At 35.8% G+C, this 20,858-nt stretch overlaps 1 protein-coding gene across 31 annotated transcripts in view; it reads right to left on the minus strand.

Moving 5' to 3' along the window:
• Nucleotides 1–20,858, minus strand: part of GPHN (gephyrin) — a 277,246-nt gene that overhangs the window by 128,276 nt on the left and 128,112 nt on the right. For 29 of the 31 annotated variants that reach the window (XM_086892689.1, XM_086892677.1, XM_086892679.1 and 26 more), the window contains one exon: nt 671–763. The exons of the other annotated variants lie outside the window; for them this stretch is intronic. In XM_086892689.1, coding sequence (XP_086748815.1) covers nt 671–763 — 93 coding nt within the window. The remainder of the gene's footprint in view (nt 1–670; nt 764–20,858) is intronic. 31 annotated transcript variants of the gene reach the window in all.

Here is a 20,858-nt window from a genome sequence, read left to right on the forward strand (position 1 = left end):
TCATGGTCATGAGTTCATTAGGTTAAGCTTCTCATTTTTCCCCATCTCCTTTAGCTCCATAGAAGTGTAATGTAGGCAAATTTCCTGAGCAACATTTACTGGTACAGATTACCTCCACCTCTGTGCCTGCTTAGATTTTTTTGACAAGGAGATTCATAGTAGCTTTGCATAGAATTTTTTGCCCCTTCTGTCTGCCTTACGCTCTTACCTACAATGCAGTAGTTGTCAATGCACTATTCTGCAAGAGAGAATTAAAGGATCTCTCTTATTCCACTCTTCCTTGCACAAGACATAACAAAAGCCACACAAGATTTTGCTTAGCAGTGTTGTACTGCAGTGCTAAGGAAAATTATGCCATAAAGCTATTAGAATTTTTTTAGAATTAGAATGTTTTGTACAGGGACTGGAAAACCATTATAATATACCACATTTTAGTTTGAAAATCGTTTTGGGTCAGAAGCCAAGGTCAAAGTAATTCTCTTGTGCTATATTTTCTATTACTTTTTTCTGATTCCAAGTTGTGTAGCACTTAACCTGTCCACAGATACTGCAACATAAAGTTAAAGAGGAAATATTAAAAAGAAAAAAAAAAAGTAAATCACCCCCCTTTCTCCAGACTCATGAATTTCTACACCAAAGGGCAGATTTTTCTATTCCAAGACTATCTCACCTCTGGAGTGACATCTCGCGGTGCAAACCCTGTTCCTCCAGTTGTTAAAATCAAATTAAGTTCCTTTTCATCACACCAATCTATCAGCGTCTCCTGAAAGAGAACATGAATCCTGTCAGATCTAGCAAGAAATGGTTATCTCAGATAATACCTAAAGACTTGAAACGTCTTAAAAACAGACAAACACAAAATAGAGAGAACTATAAACCACTCATGGCTTTTTATATAAAGATTTTAATCCACTATTTATAACCAAGATAAGACAGAATAATGCAAATATCCACATAATATTATTTTGTGTATGAAAACTGAAATTCAGTTCTCCACCTCTTAACCTGAAATGGAAACCAAGAATTCACGGTTACTAATTTCTACCACTGTTTATTGTGATACAGAAATATAATATTCTTTGATACACATTAACAGACTATGTACATTTAATTCCAATTACATCACTGATTCTTTTACAGTAACTTGGGTTTTCATGCTGCACTTTTTAATAGCCTGAAAATAACCACAACCATGTGTCTGCAAGCTTAACTACCAAAAGATGCAATAATGCACTTGATGCAGCAGGTGATGATCTCTATCCATCTTTCTTGCATTCCCCTAATATCTCAATATGAATGTGTATAACCATTCCAAAGCTGGACTAAGAAATCTGTCATGTAAACTCAATTACTTACAATATTGGATAACTCATGATAATAGAGAAACGTTTAATTTGATTTGGATTCATTTAAAAATGATGTTTTAAACATCATAGTTTTCAAACTATGATAAAAATTTGACATAAGCAGAAAAGTTATTTAATCTCAATGTGATTCAATCACTTATCCTTTGTACTTGATTGTGGGCCAGCACAGCAGGAGCATGTCTGCTTGGAGCACAAAATTAGCTGTGTTAAGCTTAAGTAGACTCATTACATAGAAATGATCTGCACAGATCATATCAATTATTGAGACAACTATATGTATTCTAGCAAAGAAACAACACTATATGAAAATATTTAGGGCAAATTTAAGTTTTGGGAGTATTATATTGGGAAGGAAGGAATAGTTTTGGAGATTGTTGGGTTAAACAAAATTGGCTCTGAGAAATATACTGACTTAAAAAGTTTAAAATAAAACTGGAGCATTTTAAAAAGTACAAACAATTTAGGTAATCCTCAGCTGTATTTCTGCAGGCTTAGTACTGCTATGCAACTTCCATTTAACAGAAGGACCATATACAGACAGTTCAAAATTGCAACTAGAATAAGCCTGTGCTTCAGGTAAGCCCCACCATTGCCAATTCATCCAAGGACTACTTGAAGTGGCAAAACCAAAGGTTCTGTTTTTATTTCTCCTTTCTTTACTCATTACTTCCACTTTCTCTTTTGTATTCTCTCTTGTCTTTATTAAAATCACATTACTCTTTTTACTCTACCCCTTTGGAGAATTACTCTAATTAACTGGTTGTAAGTGAACATACCAGAAATTTGTTATATGAACATTTCAAATAAGCTCAGGAAAGGAATAAGGATAATGCCTCAAACCCATACATAAATAAATGAACTATTATCATGGCTCTTGTGTTCCAGTTGGACAAAAAAGTGATTTATGGTAGTAAAAAGGATTTTAGGTCCTAAACTTCTTTGCTTCAATAACATAGTTATGCATTAGGAAATTTATTTCAAAAGAGGTGGCATCTCTATCATCTGGAAATATTTGTCTTTACTTAAACAGGTACAAATTTCAGAGAACACTTCAGAAAAGTTCAATGTTTGGCAAAGTTAGACCTTAATATTGCACTTATTTTAAAAATTAATATAGTCAGAAAAAAAACCTTCCTGTATAAAACAGGATTGATAGACTTTGTGGGTTTGGTTTGTTTTATTTAAAAGCAAAATTTATCTTTAGATAAAATAAAACCTGCCAAACTCCTTTTAAGAAGAAAATAAATCCTTCCTCTGTTCCCTTGCTACAGTTCAGTAATACTCCCATCAATAAGGGGGGAAAAAAGTAATGTGATAGCCTACAAAAAACTAAAGAAATCAGTATCATAACTCTTCAATTAAACTGAGCAATAATTAAGTGCCTATTCCTGCTACTCCATCAGTGTACCTAGGCAGACTCCTAGATGGAATTCCCCATCGAGTTCTAGTTATATTAAAGAAACTTTCAGGCTTTCAAGTAGAAGACCTTTAACTATGAGGCAGTAAGTTTGTGTTTCATTGTATTTTAGAAGTGCAAATTTATCACTTAGATATTTTAAAACCATGGAAAAATACCTGAGGCTTATATTCAGCTTATTTATTTTCCTCTCTAACCCAAAAAACTGTGCCCCACAAAATATTCTCATTGCTGTAGAAGTATCTAAAAAAGGAAGCCCCACACTGATAAATTATGAACAAACTGTGGACTCAGATCAGGTAGATTCTGTACTGTCTTTGCAGGGAACTGAATTTTCTGTGTCTTCAAATGAAGATTTCTCTAGGCAAGTGACCTCATATTTGGCTTTACTGACGCTATACAAGCAAAATTATTATATAACATTTCAACCAAAGAAAATTTCATTTAATATTTTTATGCATATTTCTCCTCTTCTATTGTTTCACTGATGATAAGCTCTCAAGAGAAAATGGCTAGGTCAACAGATTATGTAAAGCACTATTATTTCATTCAAGCCAATGAAATGATGCTGATGGATACAAAATACAGTAGCTGGCTCTAAAAACAGTCCAGTAAAATTACCACCAAGTTTTAAAAAGCCAGAACAAAGCTACAGAACTCCAGGGGGGAAAAAACCCCAACCAATAAAGAGCTTAATACTTTTAACCATTAGTATCTTAAATTGGGCTTTATCAGTTATTTTCCAGAGTCAAGATATAACAGAAATTAAGTCATTACAGACAGTTCCTCCACAAATAATTTTATTTCAAAAGAACACAACCTTTTCAGATTTCACTGAAGTCCTAGAATAATTATATTAATTATGTCTTTATGATGCACAAAAGTCAGGACAGTTGTCTCCTTAAGCTTTAGATTACTTCTACTTCCCTGTCCTCTTTACCTAATTCCTCATATTTTCTCTTTTAAATACATTTAAATTTCTCTCCTTCAAATGAGCAAGAAATCCTTAGGTATAACAACCTATTTCCATCTCTTGCTCCAAAGAGTCCTTGTTTCTGCCAGCTGCCTCTCAACCTGGAACTACTCATTGGACCTCCTATGCACTGCCCAATACTGAAATTACTTCAATTATAACACTACTCATCAAAAACATTTTTTATGATCTGTTTGAATTTTCTCAGGACCAGTGTTAACTTCACCAGTGAAGGAAAACCCAGCCTCATTTTTTCTCTGAGTTCTTAGTCTTTCACATACAAATCTATTGACTTAAAGACCAATAAAAATCATTACCTCATGGAAAAAATGCCTACAGTGAGCGGCAGAGCACAGAGACCTTATGTCTATGGCAGGTACATGCTTGCAAATTCATAAAGGCACCACCACATTAGGATACAGTAAGTCCAAAAGCTGTACAGAGGCAGTTTTGTGGCACCACACCTAAGCTAGTGCTACCTGACATTTCAGTCAGTGAACAGTCTGAACACTCACAGACATATTTCTTTCTGTGGAGGTAACTTAAGCATCTCCATGTCCAAGAGGCAAACCTGCTGTTAGCCTATGTTGCAATGAGCAAGCCACAAAATTTTGTTAATTTTCATTTGTATTTTAAACTAATTCTAGGGCTCAGGCTCTTCCCTACACCACCCTGCCCTGACCTACAGGGTCCAAGAGAGAGAAAATGCATCATGCTTTAATTTAGCAGGGTTTTCCAGCAACTCGTCATGATTATCATTAAGGATTGTTGTATTTCTAGTAACTCTTCCTTACTAATCATTTCTGTGGAATAATGCCCCACCATGCTACGTAAGAAACCTGATCACAGTACAATGGATAGGAAAGTGGGCGATTTTGTATCTCCATTAACAATCCTTAACCATCCTTTAATCTCTATATAAGCAAACTGGAAAAACAAATAGGGATTCTTTCCTGGAATGAGAGGAACAATGCCCTGATCTTTGGAGAAAGTTTGTGAATTACTTCTCTTAGCCAGAAATTTAAACTTGACACAGGTTGCAGGTTTCCTCCAGTCCTCTTAGGGCTACTGTTACAGTGGTTTTCCACATAGACATCGACTCTTAACTGTACTACAATAATAAGTACTACAAAGCACACAAAAATGGTTGCTGTGGATCAGATTAAATGCCTACACAGACTTGCTGAAGTCCTGATGACTTTTGCTTTTCTGTGATGCTACAGTCTATGGTATCTCTTGCCTGTTTTTTATTGTCCTATTTTTGCCATCACTGCTATGAGAGTGTGAAAACACTCCCACACGTTTATACTTCCAAAATCACTAGAATATCTTCCTTCAAGTCAATATTCTGGTGCTTACCACTTAGATAAACATGTGTACGATTTTCTGATCAATACATAATTTACTTCACAACACAAGGATTTTAAAAATAATTCTCAATACACATACATATTTTCATATACCATAGCCACTAAAACATAACATGTACACTGCTATAATTTAAAACATCCAGAAGGAACAGGGCAATGCTAAAACCAATATAAACAGGGCAGGTTTTCATAATTAATCCGTACAGAATTCCTTCATTCTATATTCAGTATTGAAACAAGTTAAACAATTCTTAATTCTACAGTTAACAAAGATGTTTGGCATTTTGGCACATGCTGGATTTTTCCAGCACAGTGCAATCATGAAGTTATTTCACCTTATATGAATCACTAATCACACAGTAAGTAAAATATGTAAAATTTTAATTTAAGCTGCTGAACAAATACAAGTGTTAAATATTTATGTTAAATATTATATTTATGTTAAATATGTTATGTGTTAAAAATTTAATTTTGCAACAATACACATTTATTTACATTGGACTTTGAAATGTAGGTAAGTCAGTATAAGCTGGTTTACAGATATATATAGTATCCAGAAGTATTCTCAAAACAACTTCATGTGACTTAAAAGATCACTGTGGCTTCCAGGACAAACTACTGATAGTGTTCAGAGATGAAGAAATATGTGTTCTTCAGTACAAATCTCAAAATTACAAGTTTTGTTAAATTGTGGAAATTCTGTACTTGCAAGCAGATGCTTTTTACTCTAGGAAAATAAATTTTTAAATGCAAGGAGAAACACAGAACAGTATGTTTTTAAACATATAATGATAACTTTTCTTAGCAATCCAAGTTAAATAAAAAATAATCACATATAAAAAGCCATAATAAATATCAATCTACATTTCTTTCACACTTTTTGGGCTCAAGCTAAAAGAGTGTACTAGATAAATTTTGTATATGATCATTTAACATCATCACAGTGAAGAAACTAAAATGAATGACAATATGGTAAAACATATCAAAAAAGTCTGCATAGTTAGAGATTTTCTAAGAAAATTAGATGCCATTTCAACCACTGAGTTTCAGAAATACAGGAATTAGCACATTAAGATCTCATAACAACGTTTACTTAGCCATGTAGCTTGGACTACTCCAGACCCCAGCTCACTAAAGATAAAGCCTGACTCTATGACATGAGAGAGCATACATAACTGAATGAATCAGAAACTCATGTTACAGCACATAAAGGAGAAAAGAAGAACAAAAATTGAAAGTAACCCATTTGTTCCTCACTGTATTATTCAGGAGTTTGAATCTTCTCTATTCAGTGGACCATGACTCATCTATTAATTTAAAAAGGAAAATCATATACTATGGACCATACAAGAACACGAATAACCATAAAGAAAGGCAATGAAGTAAAGAGCAGAGTTCCACATTAAGTTTGAAAAGGAGGGAAGGTCTTTGAAATGTTAGTGTATACTCGGAATTAAGTCCATATATTTTTGCCCTACTTCTTGTGAAGGTTTTATTTCTTATGCTCACAATCCTTTACTTACTGTTCAAAAGCTTCCATGAAATGTGGAGGCCTGAAGATATTTATGTGTGGAGCAACAACTTTCCAATAAATCAATCTCAAAATGATTTAAGAATTTCAGAAAATTAAACATTAAAACACCATGAAAACATGCTTGATGCTTTCTCTATCCTTTCCTCACCAGCAGAAGGCAGAAAGTAAGAAAAATGTTAGGAATATGTTCAGTCTAATCACTGCAGTCAAGAGACTTGGATGAACTGATTCTCACTGTGTCTAAATAGTTTTTCAAATTTTGAGATTTTACAGAACATAGTAAGTCATATTTTACAGATTTTGCAGATAATTTTGCAGTTTCCAACATCACAGTCATGTTGCAGTTGTTTTTTTTAAATACTAAGCTAATGTATTAAAAGATGTCATAAAAATGTAACTATTTCATTGAAATGCAAAACCTAAAGGAGGAATGTAATAAAAATGTACTCTATAAATGGCTTACTTTTTAAATGGAAATTTAATTACAGGCATTTTTCATTTAAAGTAAATTGCAGCTATCAAGTATTTCAAGGTTCAACGTACCTATGCAGTCTGTAACATAACCTTTTTTAAAAAGTACTTCATGTCTTCTAAAACCTACTATTCATGGTAATTAGCCCTAAAACAGGAAAAAAAAAACCCAGTAGGCACTGAAATGGAATCATTAACGGAGTTCATCTATGCAAACAAGCAAGGGAAGTCTAGCAGAAAGATGTGCAAACACTGAAGTGTTCAAACCATCATGACTGGAAGTGCCAACACTTCTAAGAGCTGAGGCTAGCAAATGAATTTATAATTGTTTTGACGGAGAGAGATAAAGACAGTAGAGGCCATATACAAAGTTGACTTGAAAAAATAGAAGTGGAGTTTTAAATGTGTCTGTTGATTTCCTCTCAGAAAAACAAAGGAAAGATTCTTATTTCAAGCTACCTACCTTGACATACTAATCTTAGTATAATCCAGAAAATTAGTGAATTTATTGTATAATTTAATAAATTGTATTAAAAACTACAAGTAGATCTAGGTCAGAACAAACTATTCACCTACATGCAAACAAAGGCACAAGACCCTTTTCCTTCTGTACAAAAATCTGTTCCCATCTAATGTTGGTGCCACTTTTGTTCTCCTAGAGCCATGCTAAGGTTACTCACAGGAAAGCACTGGACACTCAGTGTAACAGTTTTCTTCAGGTGCTTGGAGGAAGAGATGGAAGCTAGAGTCCGAATTAGGTGCTTTCCAAATGTGTCTGTGTCTACCAAGAACTATACTGTTGACTCTGTATTTGGCAGATACACATGTATGGGCCTTAGTGTGCATGTGATCATCTTTAGCTAATAAAAATGTATTAGCAGAAGCACCAAAGTTCAATGTGTCTCATTTCTGCCACGTGTAAAATGCATCCCTCTAATATATAATATTTAATCACTAAAATAAATATTACAGAGTTATAAAAATTCTGGTTGTCTTAAGAATTGAAAACAATAAAAAATTTTAAAAAGACATAATGACTCCTTGCCAGCATCACTTTTCTCAGTGAGACTCTTGAGATCTAATATATATTTTTTTGGTTATTCCTAAAACAATGCAAGCTAAATAGCAACTGTAATGAAAAGGAAAAAGAAGGCATAAAACCAAGTAAATGAATCCAATACTATTTACTAACAACCGATAAACAGAAACTTTCTCTCTTTGTTTTTTAAATTTTTAAAATTTTCTTAAATTAAAACAGTATTTCAAAGACCTGTTATCACAAGAATAAATACTTGGTTTTGGAGCCATAAACTTCAGAGTGTTGGGCACAAGATGATGGCTTTTTCCACATTTTCTTTGCATACATACAGTGTTCATCTAAGGCTGTTTAGAAAACTTTATTTGGGTTTTCTTCTCAGAATGTGCAAAGGCAGCTTGATAATACACACAAGTCAGCAACTTTCTAAAACTAGAGCTCTTCATAATATTTTGTGTACATGTACCATTATCTACAGCACATGTATCTCATGTCCCACAGGTAAGAAGTTTCAGCAAAGTTTGCTGTACCAAAGCTGTATCTAAGCCTAGATAAACAACATCCTAATCTTACAGATATGGCAAAGTGACAGAAAACCAACTGGAAATTTCTTGGAGCTGCCATGGCAACATTAACTGCTACAATCCTAAGGAACTGGTAAAAGCACGTCCACCATATTTGCAAAGGTGACAGGTCTCAGAAAACGCCCACTACAAACACTTCAGAATCATATTTCTCTAATAGACTTCAACTCATACAACCTGCACTTCTTAGAAACTACATTCGAAAATAACCATTTGCAGAATTTGCATGTGCATATTTGCATGCAGGGACAAGTACATCTCCAGTTTTAGCTAGGTCATACCCCACGTCTACTTGTTTAATTGGCAGGAAGTGTAGCGAATTAGAAAATTACTACAAGGTTTCTGCGTTTAAAAAGAAAGAAAACCACATGGGGTCAGCTGTGGAAAAAATGTTTAAATTCAAATGTTGGCTTTCTTGCAACTAAGAAGTTTTAAAGTTCAAAATACTAGTATAACTGATTCTTACAGAACCCTATTCCATTTCTAGCCTCATTTTCTAATAGTAAATACAATCTTACATGTTAGTTCGCACACTTAGCTAAAATTGTGAAAGACACTATTTAGTTTTATTTTTTAAAATTATGTTACAACTTATATGATCTCAATTTTCATGTACCTCTCAATGGAAATGACAAATTGAATAGAATGAAGATATTTAAATATCTAAATAAGGTTAGGATGGGGGGAAAGACGAGATGAAACCATTAGAGAGACAGGGAGCTACTCCGTGTAATGCAGTTTGTGGTATAAATTTTCCCTTGAGTATTGTTCATGCATATCATCCATAGATTCAATGAAGGAAATTGGTTTTAAAAATAAAATCTACTGCTTTACCTGTGAGAATACAGTAAAGAAAATTTACCTACCAATGAACAGCTGCAGTACTTTGAGACACTTAGTCCATACATATACTCTAAGAGTGGGTGGGCTTGTGGCCTGCCCTGGAGTGTCCCGGGAGGGGCACTCCCACTCCTCCCCTCGTCCTGCTTGAGGCATTGACACACAGGGCAGAGTGCATCCGCCACCACTGCAGTTCCTCTTAAATGCACAATCAAACCTGAAAGAGATTCAGAAAGAGGGGAAAAGCAGGTAGGAGACTAATGTGCATGCAGACTATACCTCTCAAAGAACACCAGTTACTGATGAGTAACCTTTCTTCTTTGAGTCTGCATGTACATTCCCACAACGACTCACTGATCAGTTACCTTTGCCTTTTCCCATCCAGGAGAAGGCCTGTGGACTCCCACAAACAACTGCAGCATCACTCCACTGAAGGCTGAAACAGCCCTGGATACTATTAGACTAAGACAGTGCTGGGTGAAAGCAAAGAGAGAACTCCAGGTGATCTTACAGCATGTGTCTAAATACCATACAGTACAGATACTAAGTTTGTCCAGAGATCTAACAGAATTTGGTTTGGCCATATGAAGTCCCTTGAGTCCACTCAGAGACAGAAAGCCACCTGAACAATCATTGTGTGAAGTCAGCCAAAATTTTTAATATTCCCACAGTGCAACAAGCAAAGAAACAAACTAGAAAACTTGGACCTTTGAAGAGAAATTATAAAGGCCTTATGAAATAAAAAATATAAAGTATAAAATTCAGTCGAAGAAGAATAAGATCTGGAAATGAGTACTGAAGGACTAATTTTCTTGCAACTCTGGATCTTCAGCACCACTTTAAGAAGGACTCCTGAATGACTGAAGAACAGATACTCTGCCCATACACAGGTAGTATGTAAAATAGGAGTTATAAGGACCCATATACTTCACTAGCTGGCTGAGAAAACTGTCTCCAAATGTACTGCTTTCTTAGATGCATGCAGAAGGAGCAAGCAGAAGTAAGAATTTAAGAGCTCAAAAGGGGAGAAGCAACCACTGTAATACAGTGAGGTTTTCCACTGCATGAATAGTGGGAATCTGTGATCAATCATGAACAATTCAATACATCCTGATCAGCTGTTAGGAAGATGTGAGTTGTGAAATGCGTGAACATCAGTGTACTCAGTCAGAGAGAGAAACTTGGTACCCTCACCAAAATACAGAAAAAAATCAAAGGAACAACACATAACAAATATTCAGAGGGCTGAGATCAAAGCGGCAACAAATATGTCATACAGACAATATCATTTTCTCATAGAGTATGCATGCCTAGATTATACTTTGATGCTACTAGCTATCATTACTCTGGAGAGAAGCAAAAACTGACTACCTTAGAGACTGATTAATGTTTTGGCTTGGGAGTCCCAAGATCTGAAGAGTGAGGGAAGAGCTAAAATATGATATCTATGAAAACCACAAAAGAAGTTTCTCACATAGCTGTTTTTGACTACAGCCACCGTCAGAACATGGTGAAATCACAAAACAAAAACCCCACAGTTTTGTCTTTACTGAGTATTTCTCTTTATGTTTGCCAATTGTGGTAACTTACAATCAATACACCATAAAAGGAGAACCATTTTAGAGGCCTAATTCAGATAAAATTGCTGTATGGCTCAATTAAACCAGGCATCTGCATGACATGCCAAAACAACAAGTATATTTTAGCATAACCACAGGCAGTATTGCAAAAAACGCTAGCATTCTAGAGTACTGAAAAACAAGGCCCTAACAGATAATAGGTTCCTCCTGAGGTGAAACAATTCCCATTTTGTAGCACACGTAAAAGTTATGGTCTTCTTCCTACCCAAAATGTTCTGTATGTTTAAATAGTCAAATACGGTATTACACTTCACTGTATGAAAAATGAGGCCTCAATAATGCCTTAGTCTATTAGTCCAAATGATCAGTGAGGGGGAAAAAAGGCAGCATGACTGTAATAGATGCTCACAAGCTCCTGAATTCCAAGTACTGACACTGTTCAAGCCAGAATGGAGTGACTGTGGTGACACAGACACTGCTTTTTCCTAACCACAGCAGAATTAAGGGTATTGGTAGATAAGCACCGACCTGAAATGCATGGAAATCAAAAGATATCTCCCTACCAACTCAGATGCTCTTGCCCTCTAGAGAAGACATTTTAATCTCTGGATGTTATGATAGATTAATTACTCTTTGATGAATAATATTGTCAATACAATTGCCTATTTAAATATGCAGAGAAATTGCTGTTAAGAAGATGTGCCAGCATATTTTGAAGGTCCTGAAAATCTGTAACAATCATTTTATGTCAAGCACAACAGTCCCATAGATGGAGTAATTACATAATGAATGTATAATGTGGCTTGCTCCTACCGTGCACTATGATGGTGCCATTCACTGAAAAAAAATCACTGTTCTGAGCCTCAGTGTATGGATCCAGAACAGCACTCTGATATTGCCTGGTAACTTTTATTAGAATCACAAAATATCCTAAAGAAGCTCCTCTTGTGCAATAAAGAAGCAAGACTAGCTATCATCTACATATTTGTTGTAGTGGATCCTCCTACCAGCTGAGAGATTTTAAGCCTACTATCTATCACCTATATTAATTCTCTAACATCTGATTACTGTGCATACAATGATTTTAGTCAACCAGTGTGTGTAACAGGCCATGCGGCCTAACAACTAAAGCTATAGTCTTACTCTGATCAAGTGTCTTACTTACTCAGTGTCAATTTTAGATGGAGAATGACCTCCCAGGTCAAATAATCGATGTTAGATTTAGCTTCCAGAAAATAATAAAGCATCAGTAAAGAACCCCCCTCATTCAAAACAAAGCAATGTCCTTTAGTTCCCTAAATATAAGGAAGATACGGACATCCTGCTCTGATATATTCTTGTGACAGGGCTACACAAACAACAAGGAGAAAGGTATATGCAACAAAAGAAAGAAGACTGGAGTATTCTGGATCTGATTAGATTGTCTGCATTTCTCCATTATCTGTTCAGTAGGAGTAATTCTGGAGACCCTGAAAATGATTCTCAAAAGCAATAAGGAAAGTATAAAAATCAATTGAAATTCACTGATGGTTATTAATGCAAAAAACATGTTAACAGCTGTTGAAGGCAATGAAAAATGAGTAACTATGATCATTACAGAAAAAAAGTATTTTTCCCTATGTGCCCCAGTTGTGGTTTTTTTCTTTTTTTAATAAAGATAGAGCACAATAAAAGAATAATAGAATGAACTAGTAATAGGCTGCCATGCTAATTAGGTAATTGCTTATTCCTGAGTGTAAGCATCCAAAGAGTAAAATGTAGAGAAAAACCTTTTTGCACTTACAAGACTGAACAAAACTTACAAGAGTGACTGAATTACTGAACTGGAAAGGCCATTCTCTTCAAATGAAAGACATTTTCAGAATTCAGCCCATGCAGAATCTCTCCTATAGGCCCAAGGGATTATAGCTATTACATAATACTGGCTGAAAGCTGTTACCATAGAATTTGATGAGCCACCATTTGCTTCCATTGCAGTTTGCAGAGGTGTCTTAGCATTAGCCAATTCCACCCCAGTCAAAGATTTCAACTTTTATACTCAGAAGAAGACTAATGCAGAACAATTCATATCAGAAAGACTTCTTTCCCTAAGAGCCGAAACTTTCAGGTCATTTCTCTTTTGGAACATTTTTTTAAAATGCTCATTTTTTTTTGATACAACCTGAGACCAAAATTGCTTGGAATCAGGTGGCAATAAAAGCATTCAGAATACTAAAGAGATCTCAAAATCACTTTCCAACTGTTTCTGCAGCTGCTATAAATTAAACTTGTATCTGCAACGGTACTAAGGTTGCTCAAATGTGCCTTCATGGTGTTGGAAATCTCTCAGGCAAAATAGTATACAGAATTTCAAAAACCTACAGCACTTTTGAAAAAATGCTTCATATTCTAACTCCCATTGTTTATAAAGTCCTAAATTCCTGGAAATAATTTTGTGCTATAAAGAAAGATATGTTATCACTTTGTTATATGATAAAGAATACACATATATAAAATAAAATTTTATACATTTAAAAATGTATATTTTTCTGAGCCAAGTAAACTGGAGACCAGTTCGTAAGAAGTCTTCCTAATTTGATAAAGTTGCTAAAGTTGATAAAGTTGTTACATATAGAGCAAACAGAAGATTTATAAAACAAATGCTTCACAGAACAGATCTAGCTCAATCCGGTCTCATAATGTTAACCAAGCCATAAAGGTTGACTAAGATATTAAGTTCAAAGAAATACATGAAAAGGGTTGGAAAGGATGGAAAAGATTCTAAGCAGAATCACTTGTTGTCTCCTGTTTTGCTAAAGACATATGCCAAACTTTACTGATTAAATCATAAAAGAATACTAATCATTAGTACCAGAATGAGAGAAGCATAGAATGCTTTCTCCTTACAAAGGCTTGCAGCAATCATATCGAGTCTCTTGACTGCTGCAGAGATATTCAACAATCACCTGGACACAATCTTGTGCAAAGAAGGGAGTCTCCAACACCCCTTTAGGCAATCTGTTCCAGTGCTTGATCACCCACACAATAAAGAAGTTCTTCCTAATGTTCAGGTGGAACTTCCTGTTCAGATTTTGCCCACTGCCTCTTGTACTATTGTTTGGCATCACCAAGAAGAGCCTGGCTGTTGGATGGAATGGTGATGAATCAAATGCAAAGAAAAATCTAAATGTAGTAAATAACTTAAATATAAAAAAAATCTAAATATAAAATATCAGAATGTCGGTATCAAGAATGTCGGTATCAAGATGTTGGCAAAGAAAAAACATTGATGCAGTGCAATAGTTTTCAGTTCCACAAGTGGTGTTTTTATCTTCTTACTCTCTCTCCCATGTGAGTTCCCGTTTATTTGTTTACAGATAAACCACTGCCTTCTAATTGATCCTTAGGGCCTCTTGCTAATTTTGTGACACGCAAAACATGTCTCAAGCATTTCATGCATGTGATTGTTTTCAATCACAGTATGCAACATACTCATACTGTGGTTTTCCACCCAGATTCACAGCATCCTCAACAAACATACAAATGAGCTGGGTCTTTAGGGTTAACATTCTCTTGCTCTAATCTTGGTAAGGATGACAGATGTTTGGCACCATTCCCACACAAGGCTCCATCTCTGACACCCTCCCTTCAGATACTGACAGACATTGATGACATCCCCTTTCAATCACCTCCTCTCAAGGCTGAACAGGCCCAGCTCCCTCAGCCTTTCCTCCTAAGAGAGATGCTCCAGTCCCCTCATCATCTTCAGAATCCTCCACTGGATCAGCTCCAGCAGCTCCCTGTCTCTCTTGTCCTGAGGAACCCAGAACTGGACACAGCACTCCAGGTCAGGCCTCACCAGGGCTGAGCAGAGGGGCAGGATCCCCTCCCTTGACCTGCTGACAATGCTCTTCCTAAGGCAGCCCAGGATCCCATTGGCCTTCTTGGCCACCAGGGCACTGCTGGCTCAGGGACAGTTTGGTGTCCACCAGCACCCCCAGGTCCTTCTCCACAGAGCTGCTTCCCAGCAGCTCAGCCCCAGACTGTGCTGGTGCCTGGGGTTATTCCTGCCAGGGGCAGGACCCTGCACTTGCTGCTGTTGATTTCAGACAGTTCTTCTCTGCCCATCTCTCCAGCCTGCTGAGGTCCTTCTGCGGGGCTGCACAGCCCTCTGGGGTGTCAGTCACTCCTCCCAGCTTTGTGTCCCCAGTGAACTTGCTGAGGAGGCATCTCCCCTTCACCCAAGTAATTGATGAGTTAATGAATACTGAGCCCAGTACTGAACCTCGAAAGACTCCACTAGCGACAGGCCTCCAAGCAGATCCTATGCCACTGATCAGAACTCTCCCTGCTAAAGAATGAGTAATTTCTAGAGGCAATTTGCAGAACTCATGGAAAGCCCTCTGGACTAGAAGTACTTGTTTGTTATTTTAAAGATTTAAGAAGACACACATGGTAACCTTTACCAGAATCCAGAGTTATTTATATCATTCAAAGAGAGTTGCATAAGAAATAATGAGTCTTTTCAACTGTGTATCACCTGCTTTATATACCATTATTCTAACATATGGTCTGTTACATGAAAATGTTTATATAAGTGATTTTTAGTTATTTAATTGCAAAACTTACCTTTCTGGACGAGTCAAATCACATTACAGTTAACTGCTCAATTCAACTTAGAATAAAGGCTTCATCGCAATAACTAAAAATAGCATATTGCCCCTTTCAAAGAGTTGTATCATCTCCCACACATCCTACTTTGGGGATTATGATGCATGCAGTATATGTGGACTACTGCTTTCCCTTGTAGAGACAATTGCCACTTTAGCGCCGGAGAGTGATGAAGAGCCTACACAGGCAGTACAGTCATACAGATAGTATTTTCAGTAAGAGAGAGTAGGTGGCATTAGTGGATGGAGGAGACAGGCAATAAATTTCATCTGTGAGCAACAACTAGGCTACACCCTCTGGAAATCAAGGACCACGCACTGTTTTGTTTATAACATTGCTTATATTGTGCTCCTGACCAGGAGGCCATTGTACATAACAATCCACGTAACAGTTCCCTTGAAGTTCCCACAGAAGGCTGGCCTGTATTTGGCATGGTTTTCAGGAATGTGTCATGCTGCACAAACCTCTTTGGCCAAAGGACAGACTCATCCACCTCATTGTAATGAAGGAGTCTGTAGGCAGCTCCTCTTCAGCACTGGTGATTACACCACCAGCATGGCCTTCCTTTATCTAAAAGAGTAGCAAAAATTTCTCATGAGTGGAGAAATCCATCCACAGATTGATCTGATGCTGCAGGAACACACAGTTCCCAGCATCTGAAGGGAGTAAGATTTATTTCCTACCTATATTCCTCCTCTTCCTTTGCTTTATGAAAGCAGGTATTTAATTCAGCTCTTTGTTGCTGTTGTTCTTACTGAGATCCAGAAAGAACCTGGTGCTTCCCTCTCTTGCTTTCTGTCCCAGTACAGGAAACACACACATACAATTCCCTTTTCATTTCAAGACCCATCACTTCTGACTACAGGAGAGGCCTTTGCTTTTTTCTTGCAATTACTATTCAAGTATTTTCTGTCCTGTAAGAGTTCTTTCTCCAGGCCCATTAATACTATGATATTTCAAAACATTAAAAAGGAATCAAAGATTTTTTTTTCCTTCTGCTAAGAATTATAAATCTGTGGTTAAATATCAGGTCAATCAGGAACCCAGTAATTCTACAGCAGCAATCTTCCAAGAGCCTTTACATTCATACCATTGAATCTAACTAAGCACAGTATGTTGGCTTTGTAGCTGTAACCATCCATTCTGATCAACTTGAAAAAATTAACTCAATTTTCAAACCTTTCATAGCTATTCCTTCCTAAATGTCACAGATCATTTAATAGTCCATTAAGTCTTTAGCTCCTGTTTCAGCTTTCACTTCTAACTCCAAAAGCATATATATTTCGCAGGAAACTCTCAGCAATTTTTGTCTGTCACCCAAATTTCAAAATATCACCAAGAAAATATAAGACCATTGGCTACACTAAATATATTTTATTTGAACAAACAGAATACAGCTTTCTACACTAAAAACCAACAGTAATAAGACTATTTTTTTTAAAAAAAATAAATTTGAATTTCCTATAATTTTGACCCTTAGGAAAAAAAAAAAGCCTAATAAATACCCATGATAAAACTGAGGCACAGGAAAAGAAACTACCACTTCTATTAAATATACTTGGTTGAAGGTCTTAACTACCAAGTTAACATCTGGCCATCCTAATTTACAGTACAGACAAGAGAATACTATTTTGCTCAGGAAATAATTGCAGTCTAAAAGAATAAACACACTTCACACCTTTAGGCTCCTTTTATTATAATCATGTTTTTGTAAGGAGATGTTAAATTTCTCAGTGACCTACTGATACAAAAGAATTCATCAGTAATCTCTGTTCTTTGGATAGATTTCAGTGTCTGACTGAGGTCTGATAAGAAAATGTTTAATTCTTTTGCAAACTCTGTACTTTGGATGTTACCTTCAGTTCTCCACAGATAATCTACAATGGCAAAGAGCAAAAAATCAGGTTTCCGTGGGCAGTTTTGCATGAGAGAAATACCAATGATCTAGAAAACCATTTTAAATTAACTGTTTATACCAAAGTTTCAATTTTCTTTCTTTTTTTTTTTTTTTTTTTTAATTTGCATTACTAAGCTATTATCCACCCAGTGTGTAAAAGAAACTTCTTGTCAGGGCTTGACAAATAACTTGTGCTTGATGCATTGTATCTTATTCCTGATTTTGAAACCTACATGTTGAAGCGATTTAAGTGTGACATTAAATACACAGTCAGAGGAAAACTTGTACCCCATGTAGCAGTTTGAAGAACTAGGTTGAAACTGCTGCTGATGTATCCAAGGACAGGCAATGAAGTTGGTGAAGGGTCTGGAGCAGGAGTTTTTGATGAGGAGCTGCTGAGGGAGCTGGAGGTGTTTAGCCTGGAGAAAGGGAGGCTCAGGGAGACCTTACCATTCTCTACAACCACCTGAAAGGAGTCAGGGGTGGAGGGGTGGGGGGTGGTGGTGGTATCTTACAAGGAATAAATAATAAATAAATGACATATTTATGCCATATAATTAAAAAATATATATTACATAAGAGGAATGGCAGCCATTTCAAGTTGTGCCAGGGTGGTTAGACTGCATCTTATGAAAAAATGTCTTCACCAAAAGGGTTACTAAGTATTGGAACAGGCTGCTCATGGAAGTGCTGGAGTCACTGTCTCTGGAGGTATTTAAAAGACTTTTAGACGGGGCACTTAGGAATATGATTTAATGGTGGACATGGCAGTGTAAAGTTTTACAGTTGGACTTAATGGTCTTAAAGGTCTTTTACAAGTGAATGATTCTATGACAGAATAAATTCTTAATTAAAACCACAAGGAAAGATAACATTTGAAAATAGCTGATCATGTGTTAATATCCTGTTTCATACATATTCAAAATACATAAGTACAGCAAGAATATTTGCTTTAGTTTTCTTTCCCTATTATTTAGCCATTCTCAGAGGGCAATATAAGCGCTCAAACATATCCAATAATCTTTTCATTGGTAGAGCTCCAGCAGAGTGAATTTAAAAAGCTTCTCAACAAAAGCTACTCTGAAATTACCTATTTATTCTATCAGTAAGGAAAAGCCTTCTCTTTTTTTGTCTTCCCACTTTGTACATTATGAAATTGCCATGGTGTTAGATGAACTGCAACATAATCAGCTGTTTTTCCTGTTGCAAAACTAGGACTCTGTTAAAATACTATTTCTCCAAATATAGGATTAGTCTTTAAAGAGTTTAAGATACTATATCAACAAAATACTGAAATTCAAAGTATTCTCAATGTGCACACACATACTAAAATCTACATGTTGTTTCATATAAAACATTTAAGTATAATAACACATTATAAAAACACCTGGGTACCCAAATACCTGTGGTGTAGCTCAGTTGTTTTAATTAAAGTAGAATGGCAAATACAGGGAACTGTGTCATTATGAAGAAAGCTTCATGTCTGTGTATCAGTTATTGGATAAATGATTAAAATGTTTTAATAATCAGGTCTGCAGAAAATATTTAAGCCCCATAAAACACAGAGTTTTCCATTATCTGTGAGATTTGATTTCTTAGTTCTTTTGCTGGGTGTGTCACAAATCAACTCTGTAGCTGGTACCATGTTTGCAAAAGCTTTAATTACACTGAGAGCATACCACTTCACATATATTCTTTTTTTTTTTTTTTTTTCAAAATATAACAATCCCTTTGGATTTCTCACCAACAGAAGCATTCACAGTTTGGAACACTACTTAGAGGCATTTGGATCTTTTGTATGTAAAGCAGTTCTTTATAACTCTCTGATTTTAAACACGGTCATCTTTCCTTCAAAACAGCCTGACAATAATTGTCTACTGTCATTTAGAGCCTCAAGATACTCCATAAAACTCAAGTGTTAGCTTCAGTGTCCCAAATGACAGACAGCTCTATTTTTACACATTGCCTGTTTTATATAGCATTATTCCCTAGAAATACTTACTAAAATACAGAACACATTCCAAATACATAAAGAAGGGTTATTTTCTGCTTTGTTAAAGAAGGGCAAGAATTTTAAAACATCCTGATGTTAAGCTCTTATCTTCATAAGGTATTCTCAGATACAAAGTTCTATTTTCCAGAGTGATACATCTTAGGTAATTCTCACTCATGTTAAATTATGTTCAACTACCAAGAACACAGAAGAACCCTTTAAAATGACAGAACTGAGCAGTACAAATTTCCATAGAGGATCAGCCTATTTGTTAAAAGAGAGGCTTATGTCATCATGCTACTGAAGCTATTCAGAGAAAATGTTACCATATTTGTAATTTTAAAATCAAGGGTATTCTGATTGAGCATAACAGTAACAAAGCAGGTGATAAATAATTAGAGAAAATAAAAGTGTCATTCCATGCAGAAATGCTGAAAGAGAGTATATGTGTTACCTTTGCAGTCTTAGAATCCCACCTAATCTTGTCATAATGATAAGGCAGCTGAAATTGAATGGAATCGTTTCTGCCAGAACAATTCTAGAAATTTTTGTGTCTTTTTTATAAGAAGGTATTTTAAAAAGTAAAACCCTTCAACCATTCCACCTTTACTGAGCTCTGAGGATTCAGAGGCATTTCTTTGCTTATACCTTTCCTTTAGGACAATGGAGTCACAGAATTTTTGAAATCCTACTGATATTGAAAAGTACAGAATCAGTATTACGGGAAATAATATCAAAATGCTACCTATTTTATCATGAAGGAATACAGAAAATGAAAATATCAAAACCACAGCAGAAACGAAAAGGAAAACATCAAACTTCAATCTTATACTAGACTTTAATTTGAAAAGATTTGTTTTCTTTGCCTAAATAGGTGCATGCTAAGAAACACTTTTGTAGAGAGTTCAAAGATAATCCAGAAGAGCATATATTGTGACTTTGGACACAACAAATTACATTATTTGTCTTGCAATACCAAAACATTCTGTTTGGCAAAACACATAATCTTGCACCCAAATATATAATACTACTGTTGTCCTCTCAAATAGTTATTCAGTCTTTTCTACATGCACCATGGCAAAACTAATTGGCTTTTGTTAGAACTATAGCTCTCTGAATTAATTTGTCCGTATCAGTCCCACTTCC

This window comes from Cyanistes caeruleus, chromosome 6, assembly GCF_971803275.1.
Source record: "Cyanistes caeruleus chromosome 6, bCyaCae1.hap1.1, whole genome shotgun sequence".
NCBI classification, from domain to species: Eukaryota; Metazoa; Chordata; class Aves; order Passeriformes; family Paridae; genus Cyanistes; species Cyanistes caeruleus.